At 41.8% G+C, this 26,567-nt stretch overlaps 1 protein-coding gene across 6 annotated transcripts in view; it reads left to right on the top strand.

The window, feature by feature from the left end:
• Positions 1-26,567, top strand: part of HYDIN (HYDIN axonemal central pair apparatus protein) — a 381,838-nt gene that overhangs the window by 222,002 nt on the left and 133,269 nt on the right. For all 6 annotated transcript variants that reach the window (XM_074370458.1, XM_074370459.1, XM_074370460.1 and 3 more), the window contains exons 21-24: positions 1,849-2,122; positions 3,867-4,010; positions 8,663-8,806; positions 13,178-13,491. In XM_074370458.1, coding sequence (XP_074226559.1) covers positions 1,849-2,122; positions 3,867-4,010; positions 8,663-8,806; positions 13,178-13,491 — 876 coding nt within the window. The remainder of the gene's footprint in view (positions 1-1,848; positions 2,123-3,866; positions 4,011-8,662; positions 8,807-13,177; positions 13,492-26,567) is intronic.

Genomic DNA, 26,567 nt, shown 5'->3' with positions numbered 1-26,567 from the left:
TCCAATTTTTTTGTTAAGTGCATTCAAATATAATTATAGAAAACAATCTACTGCAAACCAGGCTTAATTACGTGTTCTCCTTAATCTAAAAGTATTGTCAAATAACCCCAAAGGATATTCTGACACTTGCCTGGAACTGAAGGATTAGCTAAGTTTTCTATGACTATAGAAGCAACTATAGCTTTTAGCTGCCAATTTCCACTCTGCCGAAACCTTATTGTTCTTCCTTTTGACATAAAATCATGATACCTTCAACCTCCAGAAGAATCATCGAAAGCAGGAGTGGAACACTGCCACCTACTGCATGTTTCTGTAAATAAAGTTTTATTGGAACACAGCCATGCCCATTTATGTACATATATTTTCTATGGCTTTTTTCACTCTACAGTGGAGAGTTGAGTAGTTGTGATGGACCATGTGGCCCAAAAGTTCTCAAATGTTTATTATTCAGTCCTTTACAGGAAAAATTTGCCAACTTTTTGAACATAAGGGTCTAAAGAAATACCCGTATCATATGCTCCCTGTTCTGATTGCATTTTTTTGGACAACTCCTTTAAGTTTTCAGAGTTTCTGTTTCTCCATCAATAAAATGGGAGTAAGTGCAGTTTTTATTACTGGGTTGCTATGATGATTGAAAGATAGACTGTGAATAAGTGACAGAGACCCTGCCTAGCTTATAAAAATAATATATATCATTTATTATTTTCCCCCTTAAACTACTCTTAGTCATGAAGTGAAATTACAGAGTAAAGGCTCCAATGAGCATGTCCTTTTGGACATATATTTACATTAAAATGGTAATACCAACAACCGGCAAATACTCATTATTTATCAAGCTTCAACTTGCTTATTAGATATGACATCTTTCCAAAGGAGGAACAGATGGGATGAAAACTCGAAGTCCCTCAAAATGAAAAAGAAATATAAAACAGTCTTGAGATGAGTTTTTTTTTCCCTGAGAATATTTTAAAGGAAACTTATAAATCAGTAAAATAAAATCTCAAACAAAAATACATTTGAACTACCTCCAAGATCCTAGAAATCCCAGTGTCTAGCAAAGGACTCCTTAATAGGGGGGAAGGTATAGCTCAGTGGTGGAGTGCTGGCTTAGTATGCACAAGGTCATGGGTTCGATCCCAAGTACCTCCATTAAATAAAAATAAGAAGAAAAAAAGAAACCTAATTACATCCCCCCTCCCCAAAAAGAGGTCCTTAATAAATATCTGTGGAATTGATTAAAGAAAGAGAAAGAAAGACAGAGTGAGTAGCATCTTTAAAGCACATCAGACTGAGAAAAATGACCAGTCCCGCTGGTATTTGGATCCGTGACCTGTGATAAGTCTTAGAGGATATATGTTGTTTCTCTTCAAAGTTCCCTTCAAGTTAAGTCTGTCACAAAAACATTTCACTAGTCACTAGAAATTTACTCAAAACAATTTGAAATATGCTTCTCCTCCAGTATGTATTTTGCTTTTGTTCCTCAGAACCATTTTTCATAAGTTGAAGTGGTTTTCGCATGAACTGTGTCTATGCATCCTGTGGCGTTTTAACCTGCTGAGAGAAACTGAGGAGAGGTGGGGCCACTTTTCCATCCCTGGTGATGGCAACTTAGGGACCAAACTCAAGTCCCTGACTCAAGTCTAATGACACCTTGAGTAGATATTACCCTGTCCCGTTTCTGTGGTAGCTCCTAGTAGTACTACCATTTAGCCTTCCTACATTAAAAAATAATAATAATAATGTCTATTTTATTGCTCACTTTTTAAGTACTTCTGGAGGAGTAAATCCCAAGGGTGTGGAGAACACCCTGAAATTCAGTCCTTTCAACCCCTGCCTCATCTTTTCCAGCCTGAACACCTATTATTACTGCTTCAAGTTGACCAACAAGGGACGTCGGGTCCAACAGTTGTTCTGGATGAATGAAGATTTCTGTCACCAGAAGAAGCCAGGCAAGAAGGATCTGGCTAAGAAGGGACTTGCTAAGAGCCAGCCCCAGCCCCAGTGCTCCAAGACACTCAGGGACCCTTGGAGCCCCGTGTTTCAGCTCCACCCTGTCAGGATGGAGCTGTACCCAGGCCAGACGATCGACGTGATACTTGAAGGTTATTCTGCTACTCCCAGGGTAAGAGGAAACCACGTTTAGAAGCTATTTTTCTCCTGCATAAATCTTTGCTCTATTTCTTAGGAGAGTCGCTTGATATATATCTGAAGAAAGGATGTGGTTTCTCAAGGATTGCATTTGGCACTGAGTTACCATGGCAGCACCCATTTCTTTCAAGGTTCAGCTATGCAGAGTTTTCTGTTTGTTTCTACAATACCATGAACCCAATTCTAAAATACCATTTAAAGCAGGTTCTCATTCCCAGAGTCAACAAAGTGAACAAGTCTCTGGTAGAGGGACATCCAGTGTTCAGCCAAAGCTAAGCCTATTAATGCTTAGCAGTATTCACTTAACATTTAATCAAAAAAGATGTTTTTACAGACACTCTCAGCTACCTCTCCTATCCAGGTTTTGGGATATTCTCAGTTCCTTCCCTCTCAGCCTGACACAACAGCATCACACGTATATTCATCATCTTCTTATGTATCAATAAAAGAGCCACATTTATGTTCAGCAGCTCTGATGTTCTGCTGTTATTTACATTATTACTATTCTGCTTAAAACAGATCCAAACCATGTGTCTGATTATTCCTTTTCCCTCATGGAGGTTGGAAACCATCAAAAATCCAAAAGAAATGCTTCTGAAATCACTTAAAATCCTCTCCACAAATGCAGACTTTGTGAATGAGAAATGATGATTACTGGAGCTCCTGTCTGGTGTCACCAAATTAGGAGGTGATGCTGAACTTTCTCCTCATGAAACTGGAGACAATAAGAAATGGTCTCCCAGCAGACGAGATAGGAAAGCATGTCCACTGCTTAGCTTCTTGAGGTCACAGGTGGCACTCTGTTTCACTTACATCACTTCCTTATAAAGCATTTTCAGGGAAACCACATCCTCAGTAGGAAAAAAAAAAGATTATTTCTCATTATGGAGTATATAATGTGTTCTTTCTCTCTGATATTCATGGGCTCAGCCAGCTTTCACTGAGGATGTACATGACAGACACTGTGCTAGGCATTAAGGATGCAAAAATGAATAGAATGCAGCCCCTCATCTCAAGACACTGATAGCCTGTTGCAGGGGCATGTTTACAATGTCATTATCTAAAGTTGATAGGGTTCTAAATTCAGTTTTAGCTTTACTAACAGCCTCTTTGAACGTTCTTCCAAGTTCTGCAACATAATTGAGAAGAGACTTGAATTCAGTAACGTCTGAAACCTGAGCACTCTTCAATACAGGCTCTTCATGATATAAATTCACTTTGGGTCCTTTCTACTTTATAAAAATCTATTAGGTCCAAAGAAATATTAGTTTCTATAGCACAATTTTTAAATATTTCAATATGAAAGGCAAAATTTTTCCAGCCAATTTCTGACTAGCTTGATAAGAAATCATAAAACCACCATTAAACTCTAAGCTAATGAAGGATTTTATCTGCACCATCCATCACTATGGTGTGTATCCAGTCCCTAACAGCCATGTTGCATAATAGAGCTTCCATATACATATTGGATAAACCAAAGGTAAATTGACTGTGCCCTTGGGGGCAGTCAGATGGAGGCACAGGATCCTCCTGGACATACCTAAGCAATCAGACTTTAATTGTGGGACAGAGACCCACCCCTGACAGGCAGTGCTCAGAAAAATGTGCTCTTCCCTGGTGTCCCCAGGCAGGTAGTTGAGAATCAGTTTGCTGATTGTTGAGAATTAAGTATTCTGAGCTACAGAGGTTCTGGAAATGCTGGTATATGTCATCCGCAGATAGTCAAAGAAAAGCTGGTGTGCCGCACCATCATCGGGACACAGAAGGGGAAGAGCTTGGTGATGACTGTGAACATCATCTGTGAGTTTGTGGCGCCGCTCATCCAGGTCTCCACCAAGCAGCTCGTGTACCAACTGGAGAAGGTCAGCGGGGCCTTGCTGGGGCGGGCTGGGCACTCCCACTGTGGGTCAGCATGTTCACACTTTCATTTTGGAAGCTAAATTCATAGGAAACCTGTTACACCCACACCCAGCTGATGTTTTTTAAGCTTCAGAGGCCAATACACATTCAACTAAAAATTCTGAATCTAAATCTAGATCCCTTTGAAATGTGAATTGCCGTGAAATTCTGTTTCCATCATTCCTGATGTATGAGACCAAAGTGAAGGGGTATTCCAGTGCACCGAAAATACATTTTAGTCCATCATTTTACTCTAAATAAACTAAGCATCACAGTGTAGAAGTGGCTAGAGAAGAATTATTGATAATTACAGTAATAGGTACAAATAGCTGCCACTTATTGATTGGCATGTGCTGGGCATTGAGCCATGTTCATCACATCTATTTTCCCACTTGCCCCTCCCAGCAGTTGCTGCAGGAGGTTCTGTTATCTTTCCTACAATACACATGAGGAAACTGAAACACAGGTTCAGCTATTTCTGTGGATCATCTAACACTACTTGAGAAGAATTGGCTAAAACTGTTTGATTCACATTCTTTAATGAATATACCTGTAACAGTCCACAACTTTATATGTCCTGAAGGGTGAGCAGTAGTGTGGGGTGGGCAGCAGACAGGGGAAAGTCAGGGATGATTGCTGCTCTGGGCACAAGGCCAGGATGGTGAAGAGGAGGGGAAGATACTGCAGCAGGACTTGACCTACTCCTAGGCAGATTTCCACCAGAGAATTATTTACTATTTAGAACAGGTATGTGTGGAATATATCTTCTGAGTCGAGGACCATGTTGGTGTGAAAATCTGACGTAATCGAAGCTAAGAGACTTGTTGTGGTTACAGACTGTAAACAAACTGTTAAAATTTAATTGTTTTACCAAAAGGAAAGTTGGGAAGGGACAAATTACAAGTTTGGAATTAGCAGATACAAACTATGATATATTAAAGAGATAAACAACAAGGTCCTACTGTATAGCACAGGGAACTAACTACATTGAATATCTTGTAATAACCTATAATAAAAAAGAATATGAAAAGAATATATGTGTATAACTGAATCACTATACTGTATACCAGAAACTAACACAACATTGTAAATCAACTATATTTCAATAAAATAAAGATTATGACAATGTAATTGTTTAAATTACAATTCTAAACAGTGCTATGAAGAAGTATAAGGTGTAGTAAGAGTGTGTATCAGGAGACATGACCTTATTTGTACATGTGGCTTCCTTGAGCAAGTGCCTCAAGTTGGTACTTGAAGGAAAAATAGAAGTTAGCCTGGTGACAAAGGAAGAGAGAGAACTGTAGCCAGTGGAAACAGCACATGTGAAGGGCCTGTCAGGAAAGAGCTTGGTCAGCATAAAGAACAGAAAAGCCACCTTAGACAGAGTCTGTGCCAAGAGTGACATGAGGTCCATCTAGGGAAGTGGGCAGGAGCCAGATGTGTAGGGCATGACTGGGATGCAGGTTCTGAACTTTGGGGTTTGTTCTGAGTGGCCGCTGGAGGGCTTCAGTGAGGGGAGTGACCTGGTCAGATGTATTCTTGGAAACAGTCACGCTGGCTACCCAGTGGAATGTTTAAGACCTACCATGTGCCAGGCACTGTGTCAGGTACTAGAGATACAACAGTGAGAATAGTCCCTCCCTGATAAACCTCACGGCCAACTGGGAAGACCAAGCATTAAGGAGGAGCCCACGGTGTGGTCCCTGCTGTCATACGAAAGGACTGGGTGTGGCAGTGCCTAACCGGTCATGGGGAACCAGCCAGGGCTTCTTCCACTAACAGAGGCTTGCAGGAGAATGTTCAAGATCATTTATTTTGGTATTGGGTTCCATATATATTGTTCATATTAAGTAGATATCTATTGAGCACCCACCATGGATAAGGTGCTCTCCTAGGAGATGAATAAGGGAGCTTAGAGGCTAGTACAGGAGGTGAGATGTACAAGTTCCATTCACATCAGCAAATACTTTTTGAGCACCTAGTGTGTTCGACAGTAAAGGCACAGCAGAAGCCCTGGCTTACCAGACTAGTGCAGGAGGTAGACAGTGAAGAAGTGGGATAAGAGTTTTAGTTACAGGATGCTAAACTAACTGTGACGCTCTCCATGAGACACATAAAAAGAAAATACTACAAGAATTCCTGCTATAGTTATTAAGCTTTCATTACCGTTTTAAATTCTTCCTTTTTCAAGAAATCAGGAAAGATGTTTATTGGTGACAGCTGTGCCAAATTTGGTGGCATCATATTTTCTCTAAATGTAGCTTTTCAGAGAAAATTCAGTGAAGATTTATTGAATAGCTACTCTGTACAAGACATTATATGTTAAATATCCAGTTTAGTTTCTTATTAGATTATTTTCTGAAACCCATAAACACTTAGAAAAATGTGGGGTAGTATTGCTTTTATTCTCTTTATATCCTTAAGCCTTGTCTTTTTTTTTAAAAAGAAAAAGCATCTTCTTGTTTAAATGTCTATTGTTTGAATTTATCACTACAATAAAACAGCAAATATTTTGAATATGACAGTGACTTGTTGAATTAAAAAATGAATTGGGTCACAATGCCCTGTTTATTTGTCTTTGCCCTTCTCTCCCTCCTCCCAAGTATCACAAGTTTGAAATCTATCCTACTACTGTATTTTTCATTGTTCATTTCCTGCTCACATTTAATCTATATCAGGGACCATGAAGAAATGCAACTTCATTACCCAGCGTGTGCAGGAAACCTGTTAAGTCTCAGTATTCAGATTTAATGACGTAACATCCAATTATCCATTCTGTCTCCTTGCTTTCAGCTCAAGGCGGTATATCTGATTTAGTCCATTAGACTATAATGATACCAGCCCTGCCTATGGGAAGAATTTTTCTATCACTGTTTCCTCAGATTTGATCTGCTGTGTAACTGTGGTACCATTCATAGACCACAGAGATGTGGTTTCATCTCTGTGGAACTGAAAAGGTCAACTGAAACTAGCAGTCAGTTTGCTTCACGAAGTCCAGCAGCAAATCCTGTCTCCTGATATTTGGCGAGACAAACAAGCCAGAGAGAAGAAGGGGTCATTTTAAAATAGAACAGGTTCTCTGTGCATTGACTCTTTCTCATCACTAACCTCCAAATGGCCTCTTGCCAACACCAACCGAGTCTGGCTTCTTCACTTCAAAGCTACATGCAGTGACACAGCAGCCCGGGGGAAGGTTGGAAGTGCTGCTTCGCCCCTCCGCACACTGTAGTATGCAATCTGCGAATGCAGAGTGAATTCAGTACCTGCCTTACCTGTGAGCGGGAGGGAGACAGTGGCTGGCTTCCCGTGGCAAGTGCCAGACCGAAGCTCTGAGAGAACTTTGGGAGTGCACCGAGGACTTGTGGGGTACAACCAAGGCGGAAGGCTCAAGTCAACTTTATGGATTAATTGTGTTCCCCCAAAACCCATGTGTTGAAGCCCTAATTCCCTATATTGATGATGTTGGAGGTGGGGGCTTTGGGAGGTGATATGTTCATGGAGGTGGAGCCCTTGTGAATGGGATTAGTGCCCTTATAAGAGGAGATAAGAGAGATGATCTCTCAATCAGCATGAGGATACAGTATGTAAGGATACAGTGAGAAGACAGCCATCTAGAAGCCAAGAAATGGGCTCTCACCAGACACTGGATGTGCTGGCACCTTGATCTTGGACTTCCCAGCCTCCAGAACTATGAGACATAAATGGCTGTTGTTTAAACCACCCAGTCTATGATATTTGTTATAGCTAAGACTCTGTGGACACTGGACATCCAAGCTCACCTAGAGCCAGGGGCTCTAAGAACCACAGTGAAAGAAAGAATATGCTGGACAAAGAAGCAGAGACAGAGACAGAGCAAAATATGGAATCAGGAGGATTTAACTGAAATTGAAACAAGGAGAGCAGTCTAACCAGAAACTCTCATCCCAAGATTCATTTCTGATGTTTTCTGCGGCTGAAAATGAAATTTGATCTAACAGAGTGAAAGATGCTTGTAAATCAACTATCCCAGTGTTATCAGGAAAATTTACGGGAAATAGTTATCTGCATTTGTCAATATAGCAAGAAAGGTATATTTACAAATGGTATTTTAAGCATGAAATAAAATGTCATGTAAAAGAAAAATGTTTTATTCATTATAATGATACACAGTTTCTTCCATAAGATGTCACTAATTTATTAGACTTTGTTTTATGACCCTGGAAACTTTTTTAGTAATAGTTTTATCCAGAGGCATGGCATGTATGAGTTTTTTTTTAACTTTCTGTTTAAGGCAACAGAAAGTAAGAAAATCTAAACTATGCTTTCTGGTATGTGTAGGATCACTTCTCAGTGATAGAGAGAGAGACAGACAGACAGACAATCTATATTAATCCCTTGTAGAGATTAGATAAATCATTTGGAAAGTATGGTGGACTGCTGAGAAGTGATTCTACATGTATAGATATAATCTATATCTAGATAGAGAGATAGATATAGAGGATATAAATCTATACATCTATAGACATAAATAGAATGCTAATTCTGCCGTTAACAATGAATGTCAGACTTTTGTTGCCAAAGGCTTACTATATTACCATCAGTTGGTTTATTTCCTCCTTTCTCTTTTTTATAGAAACCTAACACCATTCTGGAGCCTGATTACAAGCCGTTGGTCGTGAAGAACATTTCCACCCTGCCCGTGAACGTGTTGCTCTCAACAAGCAGACCCTTCTTTATCTGTGAGACTGATAAATCCCCGCTGCCCTTGACTCCTGAGGTAACCGGACAGGGGGCTGTCCTAACTCTGAGGGGGGCTGTGTCTGTGATAAAGGAAGAGAATAACATCAGTACACTGCCGAATTTCAGTCCAGAAAAATATAAAGAATCCAGGAAACAAAGGGAAAAATACAGAACATCTAAAATGAGTCATAAATAAATTTCAATATCCATTGGTAGGAAAACTATTATTAATGATGTGAGAACTTCCTGCTCATCATTATGGCCCTTTCCTTCCTGCCCATTATAATGAAGCCAATCTTGAGAAAACAGTGACTTCCCACTGATGACAGCACAGTTCTCTCAGTCCCCCTCAAATCTGACCAAATCTCCATACTCAAAGAAAGCCCAGACCCTAAACCAGCCAGCCCATCTCCAGATACTGAGAAATCTCCACTGGGCTGAGGGAGGAGGCTGTGAGCTGACCAGTCTAGGGAGATGGATCTTTGTAGGAGAGGGGACAAGGTATGGCAGACAGTGTTGTGGTGCCACCCTCCCCTGCCCTGTCTCACCGATTCTTTAGTGGGTCTCATTCAAGCATGATTTGAGGGGAAAATAGCTAAAATCTTTAAATAGAGAAATAAGAGGAGGAAATAATCATATGCAAGAGGCAGATGAAAACCTACTGCAAGGGAACGTGTATACATAGAAGGAAACCAGAAGTACAAACAGGTGGTACTCTGTGGTCTCAAAGAACTTACAGATGATGTGACCTGTCCTGAAAAAGAACTCAAGGATGAACTACAGTGTTCAAAGAGGAGAAAAAGAATGAACTCACAGAGCAGAGAAAAACAAATGGGTGAGAAAAGGAAAATTCAGGCATGAGCAGCTCTCTCCTTCTGGGTGGTAGGTTAGACCCACTCATGTCCTTCTTGAAATCTTAATAAGATAAAATAGAGATGTCCAAAAGGAAAGACATCCAGAGCAATAAAAAAAGGGGGGGGGGGAGGAAGATGATGAATGTAGCAAATAATGAGAGGTTTAAAAAAAATTCTCGACAATAGAATGAGGAGGGAGTGGGTGGACAAAAAGGCATAAAAATCTAAAGCCTAGAAAATTCTCCAGTGAGGCTGCAAAGATGTGGGAGTCATTCAGCCCAAGTAGCCTGGGCTTAGAGGCCACAAGCGTGGCAGAACATTGAAAACAGAGGGATTCCCTGGGCTCCAGGCAGCTGTCCCCACCAACCCCACTCAAAAGATATGGGCTGGCTTTTATCCCAAGACATGAAGATAAATGCTCTTCCCCAGAGGAACTCATCAAAATGTTTAGGGAAATGTAATGGCTCCTACATCAGTGTCAGTAGCCCAGCATAATCCCTGGTATCTGGGTTGTGTGCCCTGCATGACTGTCCCCTCTCTGCCCAGGAAAACTATTCCGTAGACCCTCCTTTCAACAAGAATTGAGGAATGGTGGCCTCCAGATTGCTGGGATGCCAGGGTGGGCCAGGAGCTAGTTTGTTGTAGTAACTCTCGTAGTAGAGTTTGGCCTTTTATATTAATTGCACATATAACTTTAATAAAAGCATACATATAATTTTAAAAATAAAGAGCTTCTATAAATCAGCAGGAAAAATTCCAACAACCCAATAGAAGAATGGCAAAGGAAATGAATAGAGAGTTCACAAAAAGAAAAAGAAAATGGCCCTTAAGTATAAGAAAATATGCCCAGTTTTACTCGTGTTAGAATAAATGCAAATTAAAATGACTGTGAAATTTTTTTTTCCTATCAGATTGGCAAAGAGCAAAAGTTAGATAATGCTTGGGAGGGCACGTGGACACAGGCATTCCGTTATGATGTTGGGGAAGTTTGCACTGCAAGACAGTGTGGCAGTAGCTAGCAACATCTTAAATGCCCATATCCCTTGACCTAGACATTCCACTCCTAAGGATTTATCCTACAGACATATCCACAATATACAAGATGACATATATACAAGGATATACATTGCAACATTGATTATAAGAGCAAAAGACTGGAAGCCAATATCCATCAATAGGAGATTGGTTAAATAAATGGTGGCAGAATTATATGATGGAATAAAATGCAGTTATTAAAAAGAGTGAGGCAGCTCCTTATCCACTGATGAGTTATCTTCCAGTGGAAAAAGCAAAGTGCAGAACAGGAATGCATAGTGTGTTATCCTTTGTGTAAAAAATAGAAGAACACATATATGAATGGGATTTTATATTCATACAATGTCTTTATATTTATGCAAGGGTAGACAAGATACTTGCGTAACCTTGGTTCCCTCAGGGGAGGAGAATAGTTGGCTTTGGTTCTAGGTGGGGAGATGGGCACAAAGGTGACATGCTTTTCATTGTCCTATCTGTTCAAAAATAATAATGAAGTTTTTTTAAGATTTTGAAAAATAAGGTCATACTTTGTCCTGGGACAAAATGATACAGAATTCAACAGGGAGACATATCTTAGTGAAGGTACCAGTCTTACTGATGACCAAAGCAGAAAAGAAGAGGCCCACCAAGGGAAGATTTTAGACTAACCTTAGACTTCTCCACACTTTACATCAATCCTCTTGATCACAAAGGTATGGTGGTAATAATTGGCATTTGTATACCATACACTCTGTGCCAGGGACCGCTCTGAACACATCATAATTATATTAACTCATTTCATCTTCTTAAAAAGAGGTAGGTAGTATTGTTGCCCTATTTTAAAGATGGAGAAACTGAGCGTTAGGAAAGCCAAGCAACTTTGCCCAAGTTCACAGAGCTAGTAACTGACAAGCCAGGATTTGAACCCAAACCATCTGCCTCCAGAGTCCATGATCTTAAATTTAGTATCTCCTGTATAAAAATTTTTTTCATGTTTTTTTTAAATTCCAACATGATTTTTTAAAATAAATTAGTCTAATTCCATTTTTGTAAAATTGTATTTATCCATCTATCATGTCTGGACTAATGTTTTACTAAATGTGAACGCTGAGAAATACTATCTGATGAAACTTTGGATGAGTTTCTAACTTCTTCCCTGTGCTTTTATATATAATGGGAATTTTTACATGTATGTATCATTTCCACAAAACAACAAAGTCATTCCTCTGGGAAAAAAATGTTGAGTCAATCTTACAAGATTTTAAACACCAAGCATTGTGATACCGAGTGCTGCAGATGCCATGGTCTACCAGAATGGGTTCTAAATTGTGCCCATTCAGATGGCTGGCAGGGCTTTCAGAGGGCATTAGCCAACTGGAGAGTCATTACCCTCTGTCTGACTCTTGAATCGGATGATTGGCTTTATCAACTGAAACTGTCTAATTGTGTCACTGAAGTGCACAGTTAAATACCTGAACCTTAAAACTCATTGGAGAGGGAAGTGTTCTGTAAACAGATTCCTTCCTGGGTGCATTCCTTCCAACTGCCTCAGGGCACTTTCTGCAAAACCAGGAGGTGGCTTTCCTGCTGATGAAATGTGGGAATTAAGCGATTCCTAAAAAAGCCAATTCAGAGCCAGGCTTTCTATGGGAAAGTGTTTCTGTGGCCTGGGCATCAAGGAACACATGGGGATTTGAATCAAAGAGAGAAAAGAACAAACAAAATCTACCAAACGAACTCTGTACAGCTCTGGAATGTCATTTTAAGTTGAATAGAATACCGCAGAAAGTGGATAACACTGTGCTTAACAGTTAGAATTGCAGACATTAGAAAAATTAAATTACCTAATCCGTTCCTTTCTGGGTCATCCTATATAGAGCCCCTCCCCTAGTCCTTTAGAAAGCCTATTAAATTTTTTCTTAAGCAAAGAACTTTTTCCACTTATCTAGGAAGAGCATTTTACAATCTAATTTATTTTCAGTTAAGAATATTTATAATATAATTCATTGCAGATTTTCCTTTTACAACTCCTCAATACTTATAACCTCACAAAGCCTATCAAAATCTCTTCTTTCAAATAATTCCTCTCTAAATTTTTTTGTTTTCATCTTCAACTATTAAAAAATGTCTGAGGGGGAGCATATAGCTCAAGTGGTAGAGCGCATGCTTAGCTATACAAAAGGTCCTGGTTTCAATCCCCAGTACCTCCTCTAAAAACAAATAAATAAGTAAACCTAATGACCTCCCCCAACCAAAAAAAAGAAATGTCTGTGTGTGCATAGAGATAGATACAGACATAGATATGGATACATATATAGACATCAATATCTGTTTAATTATGTATAAGTGTGGGTGCACAATTATGGATAAAGTATATATATATATGTATGTATTTCCTGCTAATATGTATGTATGTATGTGTGTATATGTATGTGAGTTTGTACATAAATATAATAGATAACTTTAATTGTCCTCTTTCACATCTTAGGTTGGAAATGCATAGTAAAAAGATTATTAATTCCCCATTGTCTTGTTTGTAGCCTATTAAACTGGAGATCGGTGAAGAAAAAGACCTGCTGGTCAAATTTGACCCTTCCTGCAAAAATGATTTGAATAACTGGGTGGCAGAAGAAATTCTAGCCATCAAGTATGTGGAGCACCCGCAAGTAGACAGCCTGCTTCTGCGTGGAGAAGTGAATTACCCCAACCTCAGCTTTGAGACCATGGAGCTGGATTTCGGCTGTATCCTGAACGATTTGGAGGTGATCCGCTACATCACCATCACGAACTGCAGCCCCCTGGTTGTGAAGTTTCGCTGGTTCTTCCTGGTGGACGATGAGGAAAATAAGATAAGGTACCAACCAGCATGGCCATCCCGCTGAGCTCTCCTCTGCTCTTCATTTTTTCTCCTTCAGGTTTGGCACTGGGTTTCCTGTATTCTCAATACTCATCTTTCATGAACACTTTCAATTCTAACAGCTAATCATTGACAGAAGGAACAAGCCTAAAGTCATGGTCCATCCTAGATTTCCAAACAGGAAAAGCAGATAAAACATCTTTGAAAGCCCCAGTCGCCACCAGATTAACAAAATGATATCCCTAAGCCTGCTCTAATTTTGAATCTAGTAGATCCTTAGCAATTTGTCACTTAAAAAAAAAAGTCTTTGTAGGGTTCTCTTAATAAGCATTTCAAACCCAATGCATAGATTGAGTAGGACAGTGCATGGAGTATGTGCTGCCCTGAGTGTCACCTTCTGCACATGTCAGTGAGTTTCATTCTGGCCCATATACTTGTGTAGGCATATTCTTATGTACAAAGTAGTGGTAAGTGGTGAGTGCTGAAAGGGAAAAGCTGTCTTCATGGTATTTGGGTTTAGAAGTGTCTCTCCTGTTCAGTTAGAAGCTAAATCCAACTTAATTTGGAAAACACTCCTTGAAAAACATAAACAGCATGTTGCAGTCAGGCCTCAGTAACATTTTCATCTGGGTCAAAGTCTTGTTGATGGCCAGGATAAATGGGCTTCCTTGTATTTCTTTATTGGATGTCTGGACAGCTCAATTTTCAGCACCTGAACATTGAGTGGCTGTTCTGAACTGGGGAGGTCTCTTGTTTCTTGGCTAGTCAATGCTTCCTGTACTCAGTCCTCATTTTGTGTACGACAGTCATCCATCCTTTCCTTTCCCGTGCCTGTTACTACGGTAACCATGGCTTGCTCTGGATGTCTTCCATAGATATCTGATGGTGACCCAGTGTAGCACTGAAGCCAGGCCTGGGCCTGAGTGACAGAGCCTGCTTATTAGGAGCCTACTCATTAGGTTCAGGTTTGGGATGAAATTCTGTAGATGGTGAATGTTTAAAATAACTATGGAAAAAATTAGCCAACCTGACCTAATGAGTTTTGAACACCAGATAGTGTGAAGCTATTCTGATGTAGCACAACTAAATGAGTTTATTCCATCTAGGAGCAAGGGACATGCTTTATTTATTTTTTTATTTTCAAGAGGCTATTTCCATAATTAAAATAATGACATTTTGAAAATGTACTTGGCCAGTACTGGGGATGGTACACTTAATTTTTCATTGGTTTAATCATTCATTTAACCTTTGTTTTCCTTTCTTTAGTATCTTCCTATATCTTGAGATTGAGCCTCTGCTTATAATTCATTTATTCATTCATTCATTCATTCAGAGAACTATTCAGAAAATATTTAATAAGTAACTCTTAGATACCAGGTAATGTATGAGGCATCAGGAATACAGAAGTGAGTAAGACATGATCCCTGGCCTGAGGCTATTGGGGAAGCAGATGTGTAAACCATGGAGGACACATGATAATGCCAGGTTCTGAGGGAAGACAAGGGAAGGATGATGCTCACAGGAGTCTGAGAAGGCTGCACGGAGAGGCACAGTTAAACGTTCCACGTGGAGAAGTGTGGAAATACTCTCAGTAACAGGAACAGCATATATATGTTAGGATTCACGGATTCTGTTGCCAGTGACAGGAAACCAGACCTTAAGCAAAAATGAAAAACAAAGGTCATTCACTGGTTCCAGCAACTCAGGAGATCAAATTCATTCTGGCTTCTGGCCTGGCTTAAGCAAAGATTCAAACAATGTCCCCAGAGCCGGGGTCTCTGTCTCAGCTCCGCTCTTTCACGTGTTAGCCATGTTCTCGAATTGGCTTTTCTCCCATGGTGACCTCATGCTGCCAGCACTCCTGGGGCCATGTCCATGCAGATTCTCAGCCATGGGAAAGGAATGTGAGCCTTGGTCCCAGAACTTCCAGGAGATTCACTCTGATGGGACCAGCTTAATAACCTTTCCTGTCCGCTCCCTGGCGAGTCACTGTCAGGGGAGGGCAAAGCACTTGATTAGCATTGGCTTGGCCACATGCCTCACGCCAGGGACTGCAGTGGTGACCTCAGAGCCATACGGACTGAAGGGAGGGGAGTGGGGCAGATCTCCAGATAAAGACTGCAGGAGAGGCAGATGGTCCACAGAGTGCACATCAGCACGGACACAGCTAGGAGACCAGTCTGGGCAGGTCAGTGGGCAGTAGTGTGTGAGGAGGCTGGTGGTCTGCGATGAGGAGCTTCGACTCTTTCTTGGATGCACTGGTGAGAGGTGTAATCAGGAGAGTGACAGAGTCAGCTTTTTCAGAAAGATAACTCTTAGGGCATTCAGCACAATTGTCCAACTCCTTCCTGAAACACATTCCTTTCTTGGCTTGAATAACACCATACTGTCCTGCTTTTCCTCTCGTCCCCTCGACTGACAACTCCTTCCTCACTCTTGTCCAGGGGCAACTGAGCTGGAGTCCTAGGATGCAGGGCTCCCTCCTAGGCCCTCTGCTCTTCCTGGCAGGTGTGCCCACCCACAGCTTCACTTAGCCCCTGCTGCTGAGGCTTCCAAATGTGCATCTCCACTTGAACCCCTCGGATGTCCAAGTGCATCACCTTCTTGACATCTCCTCTTGGATGTCTCTTAGGTGACTCGTGTCCAACATGCCCCACTCTAAACTCAGGTTCTCCTCCAGCCCCCTCCTCACCTCTCCTCCAGGGCTCCCATCCCAGTAAATGGTGTCATTGTCCTGGGAGGCATCCAGATTCCTCCCTCTCCCATACCCTTCTCTTCCCCATCCTACCCCATCAAATCCATCACCAAGTGCTACCCATTCCACGTTCTGAAAACCTCTCATTCCTATTTCCACCGTTGTTACCATAGTTCAAGCCCCCATCACCTCTTGCCTGGACTGTTGTGACAGCCCCTGACTGGGCTCTCGGCCTCCCCTCCTGTGCCACAGTTCAGTCAGCAGCCAAGCGATGAGCACATTGCTGCCCTGGTTATAGCCTTGAAGGACACCCACACTCTTTGGGATAAAGTACCAAATACTCCCCACGTTCTGCGAGGCTCAGTGCTCACTGGCCCCGTGTTCCTCTCCAGGCTTCCCTCACTCCAGTCTCCCCTCACCACGCTGACCTTTCTGTTTCCCCACCATGCCAGCCTCTTTCCTGCCCAGCACTGCTCTTGTCTAACCGCCCTCTCTCTGCTGGAAGCTCCCCCCCTGTCCTCACCAGCTAGCCCTGCTCCCTCATCAAGTCTCAACTTATACGTCCTTCTCCAGGAAGCCTTCTCCAAGATCCTTCCCTCCTCGAGGTCCCCAGTAATAGGCACTGGGTGTCTCATCACATTATGGTTAATGGTCAACTTCCCAGCTGGCTCTTATTCCTGGGGAGGCCAGGGAGGCCATCTGTACTATTGCCTCTGGATCCCAGACAGTCTGTAGCACAGAGTAGATCCTCATAGGGTATTTTCTCATTAATTAACCCCACCCCCAGTATTTGTAGCGACAGGAGAGTCATTTCATAACTGGTTTAACGTTCTTTTCTGTCAGCTTCCTGGCACCTGCCAAGTGGAACAGTTCAAGGCATAAATATCACCTTGATTAGAAAAAAACGCCACTTGCTGTCCAGACAGGCTCTGTCTGTGCCACCCGCCAGAAAAACATGAACCACTCATTGGCTAAAGGTCACTTGTATCAGGCATACAACGCAAATCTTTCTTTTCCAGTCAGAATTCTTCTAAGCCTCGCAACCAGTAAAAGAAACAAAAGCATAAAAGAGGATTTTCTTTTTCTTCTACTGGGCAGAGTATGAGGAGGCCTAGACACTCTCAGCATTCCTGCCTGTCACAGCACACATACATCCGCCGTGTGGGGGGAGTGAGTGTGTGTGTACATGTGTGTGTGCCTGTGTGTGCATGTGGGAGTGAGTACGTGTGTGTGTGTGTGATTTTGTAGGCAATTCTGTCTCAGACATTCAAAGCATCTCTCTTATCTGGGCATATTTTTTGTTCCGAGTTGGCCCACATGTCATACAAGACTGCAAAAAGAAGTGGGGGTGGACAAGTGTGTTAGGTAAACACTCTGTAAGAGGGAATCCAGTCATCACCTGAGAAGCCTGCTCATCCGTACGAGTCCACAGGCACGACAGGGTTCTCAACTGACTTTGGTGGAGGGCAGTCCACACATGGTGAGGAAGCTGGGCGGACCCATCGGGGCTGAGTACAGGGCTGGCTCGGCCAGCACTGCAGGAACGTGCCCTTTCTTAGTCGGTCTCTTTTCGGCCTGATGTTTCAGCTGGATAAACACACGATGCTTCGTGGCACTGGTATGAAAGAGGAGCATGGGGAAGCCCAGGCTTGAACCAAGCCTTGCTTCTAAAAGGCCAGAGAGAGCCAGGCAGATGCTGGCCCGGCTGATGTCTGTGCCCAGGCTCAGAGCCGCAAGCTGAGGCGATGCTAGGGTGTAGAGCACAGGCTGCACGGTCTCCAAGGACAGCTTTGCCTTCTCGTTTCCAAATCAGATTATAAATAAATCAAATACAAGGGCCTAAGGGAACCCAGCCCTACAGCAAAGAAACATGTGTTGTTCTCACAGTGATTATTCTGTGATAAGCGTCAGTTGTCCAGTATTATGATTGGAAGAAGGGCTACAAGAGGGTTGAGGGGTCCTCATTTTCTGGATATTTCCATCTGTCTCCATCGTCCCTCAATTTCTCTTGCCTCAAAAGTGGAGCTTTTCTAAGATGAGATGTATCAGTGGTAGTTGAGGTCCTGGGCTGTGGAATGGGACATGGCTGGTTAGAATCCTGGCTGTGTCCTAGCCACGAGCCCCTGTGCCCTGGTTTACTTGCCTGTAAAATGAGGATAATATAGAAACTGAAGAGTGAGGATTAAATGAAATACGTCTATGAAGTGCATATGTCTCCGAGATATGAAAGAAAATCTGAAATCAGTGGCAGTTTTCAGGCTCTCAAAGGGTCCTTTCTTCATCATTCCTTCCTACCAAGTGCTGCTAAGTGAAGTTCTCCCCAGGATCTGAAAGTGTTGGAACCTTTGGGTCCTTAGACACCAGGAAGATAGACCCAGACCCCTTTTCCTTCTGAAGAAGGGTTGAAAATCCCTTTCCTGTTGGTACATTCATCAAGGCTGCCTTCATCATGTGTGGTCAGGAAGGCCAGGCCCAGAGTGCCTCCCTGTCACCCTGACCACTCCTCCCTGCAGCCAGGTAAGCCCAGACCAATGATCAAGGACAGGCCCTTGCTTTGCCCAAGGTTCCAACCAAGAAAACAAAAATGTTTAGGGGAAAAATAAAACATGATTCTTTATTTTCCTTTCAAAACAAAAATAGTTTTATTGAATCCCAGGGGGCAAGCAGTGGGGATCCTTGCTCCCCAGCCATCCAGGGCTGCTCGGGGTGCTGGCTAAGAGCCTGGCCTCTACGGCAGCCTTGCGCTTGGTCACCTGCCCTATATGACCTTGGTGGGTGGGTGAGCATCCTGAGTCTGGGCTTCCTCATCTGGAAGGAGGGCCAGGATAAGGGCCCCTCCCACATACAGACGTGGTGAGAACCGACTCAGTCACTGCCTCACAGCTCCTGGATCTTTGCCTGTTACGTGATAAATCTCAGTAAGCATCAGCTGTTCTGACCATTCCTTTATTGAGAAAACTGAGTGGATTGGCACCTTAGAGATGCTCAAATGGGCCCTGTTTGAGAAGCAGGGTCCCAGAGGCACCTGGGAGACATCATCTCCTGAAATTAGTCAGCATCCCTTTCAGGGCCTGGAGAGGCCTTGCAGCGTCTGAGGGCCACAGGTGTCTCTCGCTGGCCTGAGCCTTTGTCCCTTCCATAACTATCCCTCTCTCCTCTCCATTGGCCCTGTACCTCTCAGAATCCCTGAAGCCTCTGCAGTTGTGTTTTTCTTTTTCCATTTCCCAAAAAGACAAAAGCAAGTGTGGAGCCTGGGGGCTACAGGGACAGCAGCTCTGATGAGGAAGCAAAAAGGGTCAAAAGAGGGGACAGAAGTGGCCACAGCTGGCCTTGGGCAAAGTTCCAAGTCCAGCTCTATGTCCCTCCCACCTCCTTTCTTCCCTAATTCTCTACCTGCTTGCATCTGAGCCAGAATAATAATGCCACAGCCCAAAGAGTGAATCCAGTGCAAACAGGGGCCACCCACCTTCCCTATATGAGTATCCTATCACTGCTGAAACAAATCACCATAAGCTGATGCTGGCGTGTAGTAGACAGTACACTCAGAGGATGCATCTAGGTGAGATTAAGGAAGGGAGCACAGGCCTGAAGGCGCAAGAGGTGAGAGTCTTAACCAGAACCTCTGTGGCCTCCCTCACCAACTCAGGGTGTTACATGGCCTACTCTTTGAAGTCACGTATGGCTGAGGGATGGGGGACAGTTGACTTAAGAATATTTCCTGAGCAGTAGGGCAGAGATCCTGGGGTTAGGACTTCAACACAGTATTTCAAGGGGGATCAATTCAGCCCATACCGTCTTTAATTTTAAAAATTTTAAATCAGTAAATATATGAGTAAACATTTGAAGAGTAAAAAGGCCATGGTAGCAGATGACCTTGAGTCTGGGAAGTGGGAGCAATATGACTGGAAAATTTGCCAAGCCAGGTCAGGTTGGATGTTGTAGGCTGTGCTAAGGAGTAGTGAAAATGTAGTGAAAAGCCGAGGGAGGGTTTAAAGTAAGAGAATGACATGGGCTACTATGAACCAGATGCAACAGAAACAATTGTCCTTAGACTAATAGAAACTGCAAAACACCATTATCAACAGACCCATTAAAGGAGGAACAGACTCACTAAAGGGTCTTCTACTGGATATAATTAAGGAAGAAGAAAAATTATCCTAGACGTAATGTCTGAGATGCAAGAAGGATTTCCAGACTAAGAAAATGGTACATTATGGGTAAACTTAAACTATTATTAACTATATAAAATAATAATAATAATAATAATGTTTAATCTGTGGGGTTAATATAGTATCAATGTAGGACTAAAGTGCTATACAGTAGGGTGGGGAATTAGAGTTAAAAAATTTAGGTCTTTGAGTGGTTCCAGAAGAGAGAAAAGGTAAACTTTAGACATTGGTAAGTTTAATTAAAGAAAAGAAATAAATCTTTTTCAGATTCTTTTCCTATATATATTCTTTTTCATATTCTTTCCATCATAGATTATTATAAGATATTGAATATAGTTCCCTATACCATACAGTAGGACCTTGTTTTTTATCTATTATATATAGTAGTTTGTGTCCGCTAATCCTAAACTCCTAATTTATCCCTCCCCTCCCTTTCCCCTTTGGTAACCATAAGTTTGTTGTTTTCTATGTGAGTCTGTTTCTGTATTGTAAATAAGTTCATTTGTATCATTTTTTTTTAGATTCTACATATAAGTGATATCATATGATATTTGGTTTTCTCTAACTTGCTTCATTTAGTATACTTATCTCCAGGTCCATCTATGTTGCTGCAGATAGCATTATTTCATTCTTTTTTATGGCTGAGTAATATTCCATCATGTATATATGTACCATATCTTCTTTATCCACTTATCTGTCAATAATCACTTAGGTTGTTTCCATGTCTTGGCTACTGTATATAGTGCTGCTGTGAACACTGGGGTGCATGTATCTTTTCAAATTAGAATTTTCTCCAGATATATGCCCATATGCTGGATCATATGGTAACTCTATTTTCAGTTTTTAAAGGAATCTCCACACTATTCTCCATAGTGGCTGCACCAGTTTACATTTCCACCAGCAGTATTGGAGGGTTCCCTTTTCTAGCCTGTCTGGTTTTGTGGCATCTTTCTTCAGGTCTGCTTCTCTCCTTAGTACATCCCACCAGTTTTTCCTCAGACGTGTTTCCTGGATGGTTCTTCCTTCCAGCCCTCCTAGCCATCCCCTTCCTCAGGCTGCCTCCCCTTCAGAGTTCTGCCACACTCTGCTCGGCACTGGTTGCCTGGCTCACACCAGAGACAGCTTTTCTTCAGGCTACTGCTTTTATCATCTCATTTCCTCCCCCGACATCTGGGGCTTTTCAAGGCCAGACTTGCCATCTCTGCATCCTCTATCAATAACCTCTTGTCTCTCTTACTGCCTCCAAGCTCCCTGTACCTTTGCACTCAGTGTAGGTGCTCCACATCTTAGAAAGCCCTTCTCAGCATCCTCTTGTATCTCTGTATGGGGAAGCATAAGAAACCAGTGCACTAGTCGCCCCTCTCACCACCTAATCTGATTTAAACTGGCTTTTGACCCCTCACTTAACTGAAATTTGCCTGTCTGGGAGATCAGTGATGATTTCATTACCCAGATAAGGCCCTCACTCCACATGTTCCTTGAAATCCACTCTTGTTTTATTGTGAAACTACATCATGCATGTGGAAGCGTATATAGCACATACACATTGTTTAAGAATAATAATTAAACATCCATGTCTTGTCACCCCCATTAGAAATATGACATTATTAGTACATTTGAAGCCCCCTGTGAAAGATAACAGTATGAGGTCAACCCCCAGCAGACGTGCTTATCCTCCATGCTGACAGCCCTGGAAGCCCCCAGACCCTCCATCCCTCAGGCCTCTCCATAGCCGTCCATTCTTCCTGTCTTTGTATTTGGCCTATAAGTGACTCAAGTCCAAGCAGAGGGAGACATTTCGCTCCCTTCATACTTAAAAGTGATCACTGTGTTAGGGATGACAGTCTGCTTCTATTTGCAGTTAAGTTTAGTCCAATTTTCTAAGATATCTGTTACCCCATAGAGAAATGAATTGGGCTGTTTTTAATTTCAATTTTGAGTGTTATAAAACTTTTTGTACTGTTTCTGTGCCGTTATAGAAGAACTCAAGTTACTTTATTATAAATTCATTTTTTAAGGCATCTTCCCAGTGTCTCAAAATTCAGTGGAGGGCATCAGACTTTTATATTCAGTGTGAACTAAGCTGGCTTCTAAAGAAATCAGTGGAAAGTTATCAGTGCCTATCTGAACCTGAGTTAGGATGATGTCTGCTTGGTTTGTATAGTGATCTGATTTATCTACATGTTTGTATTAATTAAAATTCCCCCTAAAGCTAGACATCTGATGAAGGCCAGACATTAAAAGAAATTGACTTTAAAAACTGTCCTGTTTTGAAAATATTTCTGAAGAGCTTTGAAGCTGATCATAAGGGAGAGTTCACAGCCCACCTGTTCCCTGTTCGGCAGCCTTTCTAAGAGCATGTAGCAGTGGAGACACCTTCTGGAGCTTTTATAAAAGTGGACCCTCTGAGAGCTTCAAGGTAGATTCTGGTCACATCCCTCCACCACTCACCTAGCAGCAAAACTCTCTGTGGGAAGTCACTTCAAGGGCAAGGTCGACTATGTTGCTTTTCCTCATCTAGATACAGTCAGGATGGGTCCCTCTTCTTCCCAAGAAGGCTTCTAGACATATGATCCTTATGATGTGGATTCCAATTACTTTTTTTTAAACACTTTTTTATTGAGTTATAGTCATTTTACAATGTTGTATCAAATTCCAATGTAGAGCACAATTTTTCAGTTATACATGGACATACATATATTCATTGTCACATTTTTTTTTTTTGCTGTGAGCTACCACAAGATCTTGTATATATTTCCCTGTGCTATACAGTATAATCTTGTTTATCTATTCTACATATGCCTGTCAGTATCTACAAATTTTGAAATCCCAGTCTGTCCCTTCCCATCCCCTGCCCCCTTGGCAACCACAAGTTTGTATTCTATGTCTATGAGTGTTTCTGTTTTGTATTTATGTTATTTTTTGTTTTTTAGTTTCCACATATGAGCGATCTCATATGGTATTTTTCTTTCTCTTTCTGGATTACTTCACTTAGAATGACATTCTCCAGGAACATCCATGTTGTCGGGTTTTATGGCTGAATAGTGTTCTGTTGTATAAATATATCACGTCTTCTTTATCCAGTCAGTTGTTGATGGACATTTAGGCTGTTTCCATGTCTTGGCTATTGTAAATAGTGCTGCTAGGAACATTGGGGTGCAGGTGTCTTTCTGAAGTAGGGTTCCTTCTGGATACATGCCCAGGAGCAGGATTCCTGGGTCATATGATAAGTCTATTCCTAGTCTTTTGAGGAATCTCCATACTGTTTTCCACAGTGGCTGCACCAAACTGCATTCCCACCAGCAGTGTAGGAGGGTTCCCCTTTCTCCACAGCCTCTCTAGCATTTGCTATTTGTGGATTTTTGAATGATGGCCATCATAGTTTTGACTTGCATTTCTCTGATATTTAGTGATATTGAGCATTTTTTTCATGTGCCTATTGATCATTTGTATGTCTTCGTTGGAGAATTGCTTGTTTAGGTCTTCTGCCCATTTTTGGATTGGGTTGTTTGGTTTTTTCTTACTAAGTTGTATGAGCTGCTTATATATTCTGGAGATCAAGCCTTTGTCGGTTTCATCATTTGCAAAAATATTCTCCCATTCCTTTCGTTGTCATTTTGTTTTACTTATGGTTTCCTTTGCTGTGCAGGAGCTTGTAAGTTTCATTAGGTCCCATTTGTTTATTCTTGCTTTTATTTCTATTGCTTGGGTAGACTGCCCTAGGAGAACATTTTTGAGATGTATGTGAGATAATGTTTTGCCTATATTTTCTTCTAGGAGGTTTATTGTATTTTGTCTTATGTTTAAGTCTTTGATCCATTTTGAGTTTATTTTTGTGTATGGTATAAAGGAGTGTTCTAGCTTCATTGATTTACATGCTGCTGTCCAGTTTTCCCAACACCATTTGCTGAAGAGATTCTTATTCCATTGTATATTCTTGCCTCTCTTGTCGAAGATTAGTTGACCAAAAGTTTGTGTGTTCTTTTCTGGGCTCTCTATTCTATTCCATAAATCAGTTGCATTTCTTTACATTAACGATGAATCAACTGAACAAGAAAGTTAAGAAACAATCCCCTTTAAAATAGCATCCAAAGTAATAAAATACCTAGGAATAAATCTAACCAAGGAGGTGAAAGACTTATACACAGAAAACTATAAACTATTGATGAAGGACATTAAAGAAGGCTTTAAAAAATGGAAAGATATCCCATGCTCCTGGATTGGAAGAATCAATATTGTTAAAATGGTCACACTGCCCAAGGCAATCTACAGATTTAATGCAATTCCTATAAAATTATCCAGGACATATTTCACAGAACTAGAACAAATCATATTAAAATTTATATGGAACCACAGAAGACCTAGAATTGCCAAAGCATTACTGAAGAAAAAGAAAGAGGCTGGAGGAATAACTCTCTCAGACTTCAGACAATACTACAGAGCTATAGTAATCAAGACAGCATGGTATTTGTACAAAAACAGACATATAGACCAATGGATTCCAATTACTTTTATTCTTTCCTTTTTTTAAAAAAATGGAGTTTCTGGGGATTGAACCCAGGACCTTGTGCATGCTAAGCATGTGCTCAACCACTGAGTTATACCCTCCCTCCCCTGATTCCAATTACTTTTAAAATGAAAAAGCCTACTTTGTGAGTCACTGCCATGGGTATAGCATAACATGAAGTAACCGAGGGGCAGCCCTCACCTGTTGATCAGGTAGACTGTCCAGTAAAGTTGCTAAGAGCATGAGCTTTGGAGCCAGGCTAGTTAGCTCAGCCACTTACTTGCTCCTTGAGCCTCAGTTTTATCATCTGAAGACTGAGGACCATCTTAGTACACACCTCATCAAGCTGTTGTGAAGATTTAACTAGGGAGTTCTTATTAAGTGTGTCACATAATACTTGGTAGAGAATAAAGGGTAAATAAGCATTGGCTACAGTTAATTAGGGCCTATCAGTCTGTTTGGGCTACTCTAACAAAATACCAGGGACTAGGGTGGCTTAAAAACAAACATTTCTTTCTTACAGTTCTGGAGTCTGGAAAGTCCAAGATTGTGGCACAGACAGATATGGTGTCTGGCAAGAGCCCACTTCCTGGTTCGTAGATGGTGTCTTTTCACTGTGTGCACATTAGAATCATATTGAGAGCTTTTCAATATCCTGACTCCAAGTAAATCTGAATTGGGAATCGGGCATTGGTTGGCATCAGAGTTCCACAGGTGATTCCAGTGGACAGCTACATGAGAACCATAGTTCAAGGAGCTCCAACAGCAACTCGTTTGAGAGCCTTTTAAAATATGGTTTTCACCACTTAGGGTCTGAGTAACTTGAGTCTCAGCTACTCAATTATGTCCCACCAAATTCCATCTTAGCACAGTTGGCCAGTGGGACATAATAAAGGGATAAGGCTTTCTGTGTGAGGAAGTGTATAGCTGCCAGATGGAAGCAGATGGTGGTGGTGATGTTGACAGTGGTGATGATGGTGATGATGATGGTGATGATGACAATGATGACAATAGTGATAGTGATGATGTTGACAACAATGATGATGATGAAGACAGCAGAAGCAATGAGTTGGGAGTCAGTGCTGGCCAGCAGTGGAGGAGGCATGACAGGAGAGTGGGGAGAGCGGCCACAGGGACAGGAGAGGTGCTGATCCTCCTCCAGCCACTTTATTTTTACAGTTTTTACACACCTCTTCCTCCTGGCATTGGCAAGAGGAGGTTTCCAAGCACTAGCAGCAAATGTAGGGGGGACACAGTGACCAGGTGATTGTGGTGGCCCCTACTGTCTCCTCCACTTCTCTTGCATTTCCATTCCTTCTGTCTAGCCAGCCACTCAGCCTTGCTCATGGACAGGCCATGGAGGCGGTGGTGTGGGAAGAAAGTCTTGGGCTGTGCAGGCTGGGATCCTCAGCCCAGGGCCATGGTCCTGCCATTCCATCTCCTAATATGCACTGGAACTTCCCACTCGATCTCCATCTCCACTCTCTTTGACCAAGGCTGCCATTATTTTTTGTCTGAATTTCTAACATTATTTTCTGTGTGGGCTTCCTGATTTTTTTTTAATATATAAATGATATAAAAACAGAAAACATCCCATTGGGTAATGTTTTCCTCCACTCTTTAAAGCATGGTTGAGAGTTTTGGTCATTCTAGGGTTGTCCCCTTCTAACCCATGTGCTGTTCTGCAGCCCAAGTGAACTTT

This window comes from Camelus bactrianus, chromosome 9 (genome assembly GCF_048773025.1).
Source record: "Camelus bactrianus isolate YW-2024 breed Bactrian camel chromosome 9, ASM4877302v1, whole genome shotgun sequence".
NCBI classification, from domain to species: Eukaryota; Metazoa; Chordata; class Mammalia; order Artiodactyla; family Camelidae; genus Camelus; species Camelus bactrianus.
This window is presented reverse-complemented; position numbering and strand designations above follow the sequence as displayed.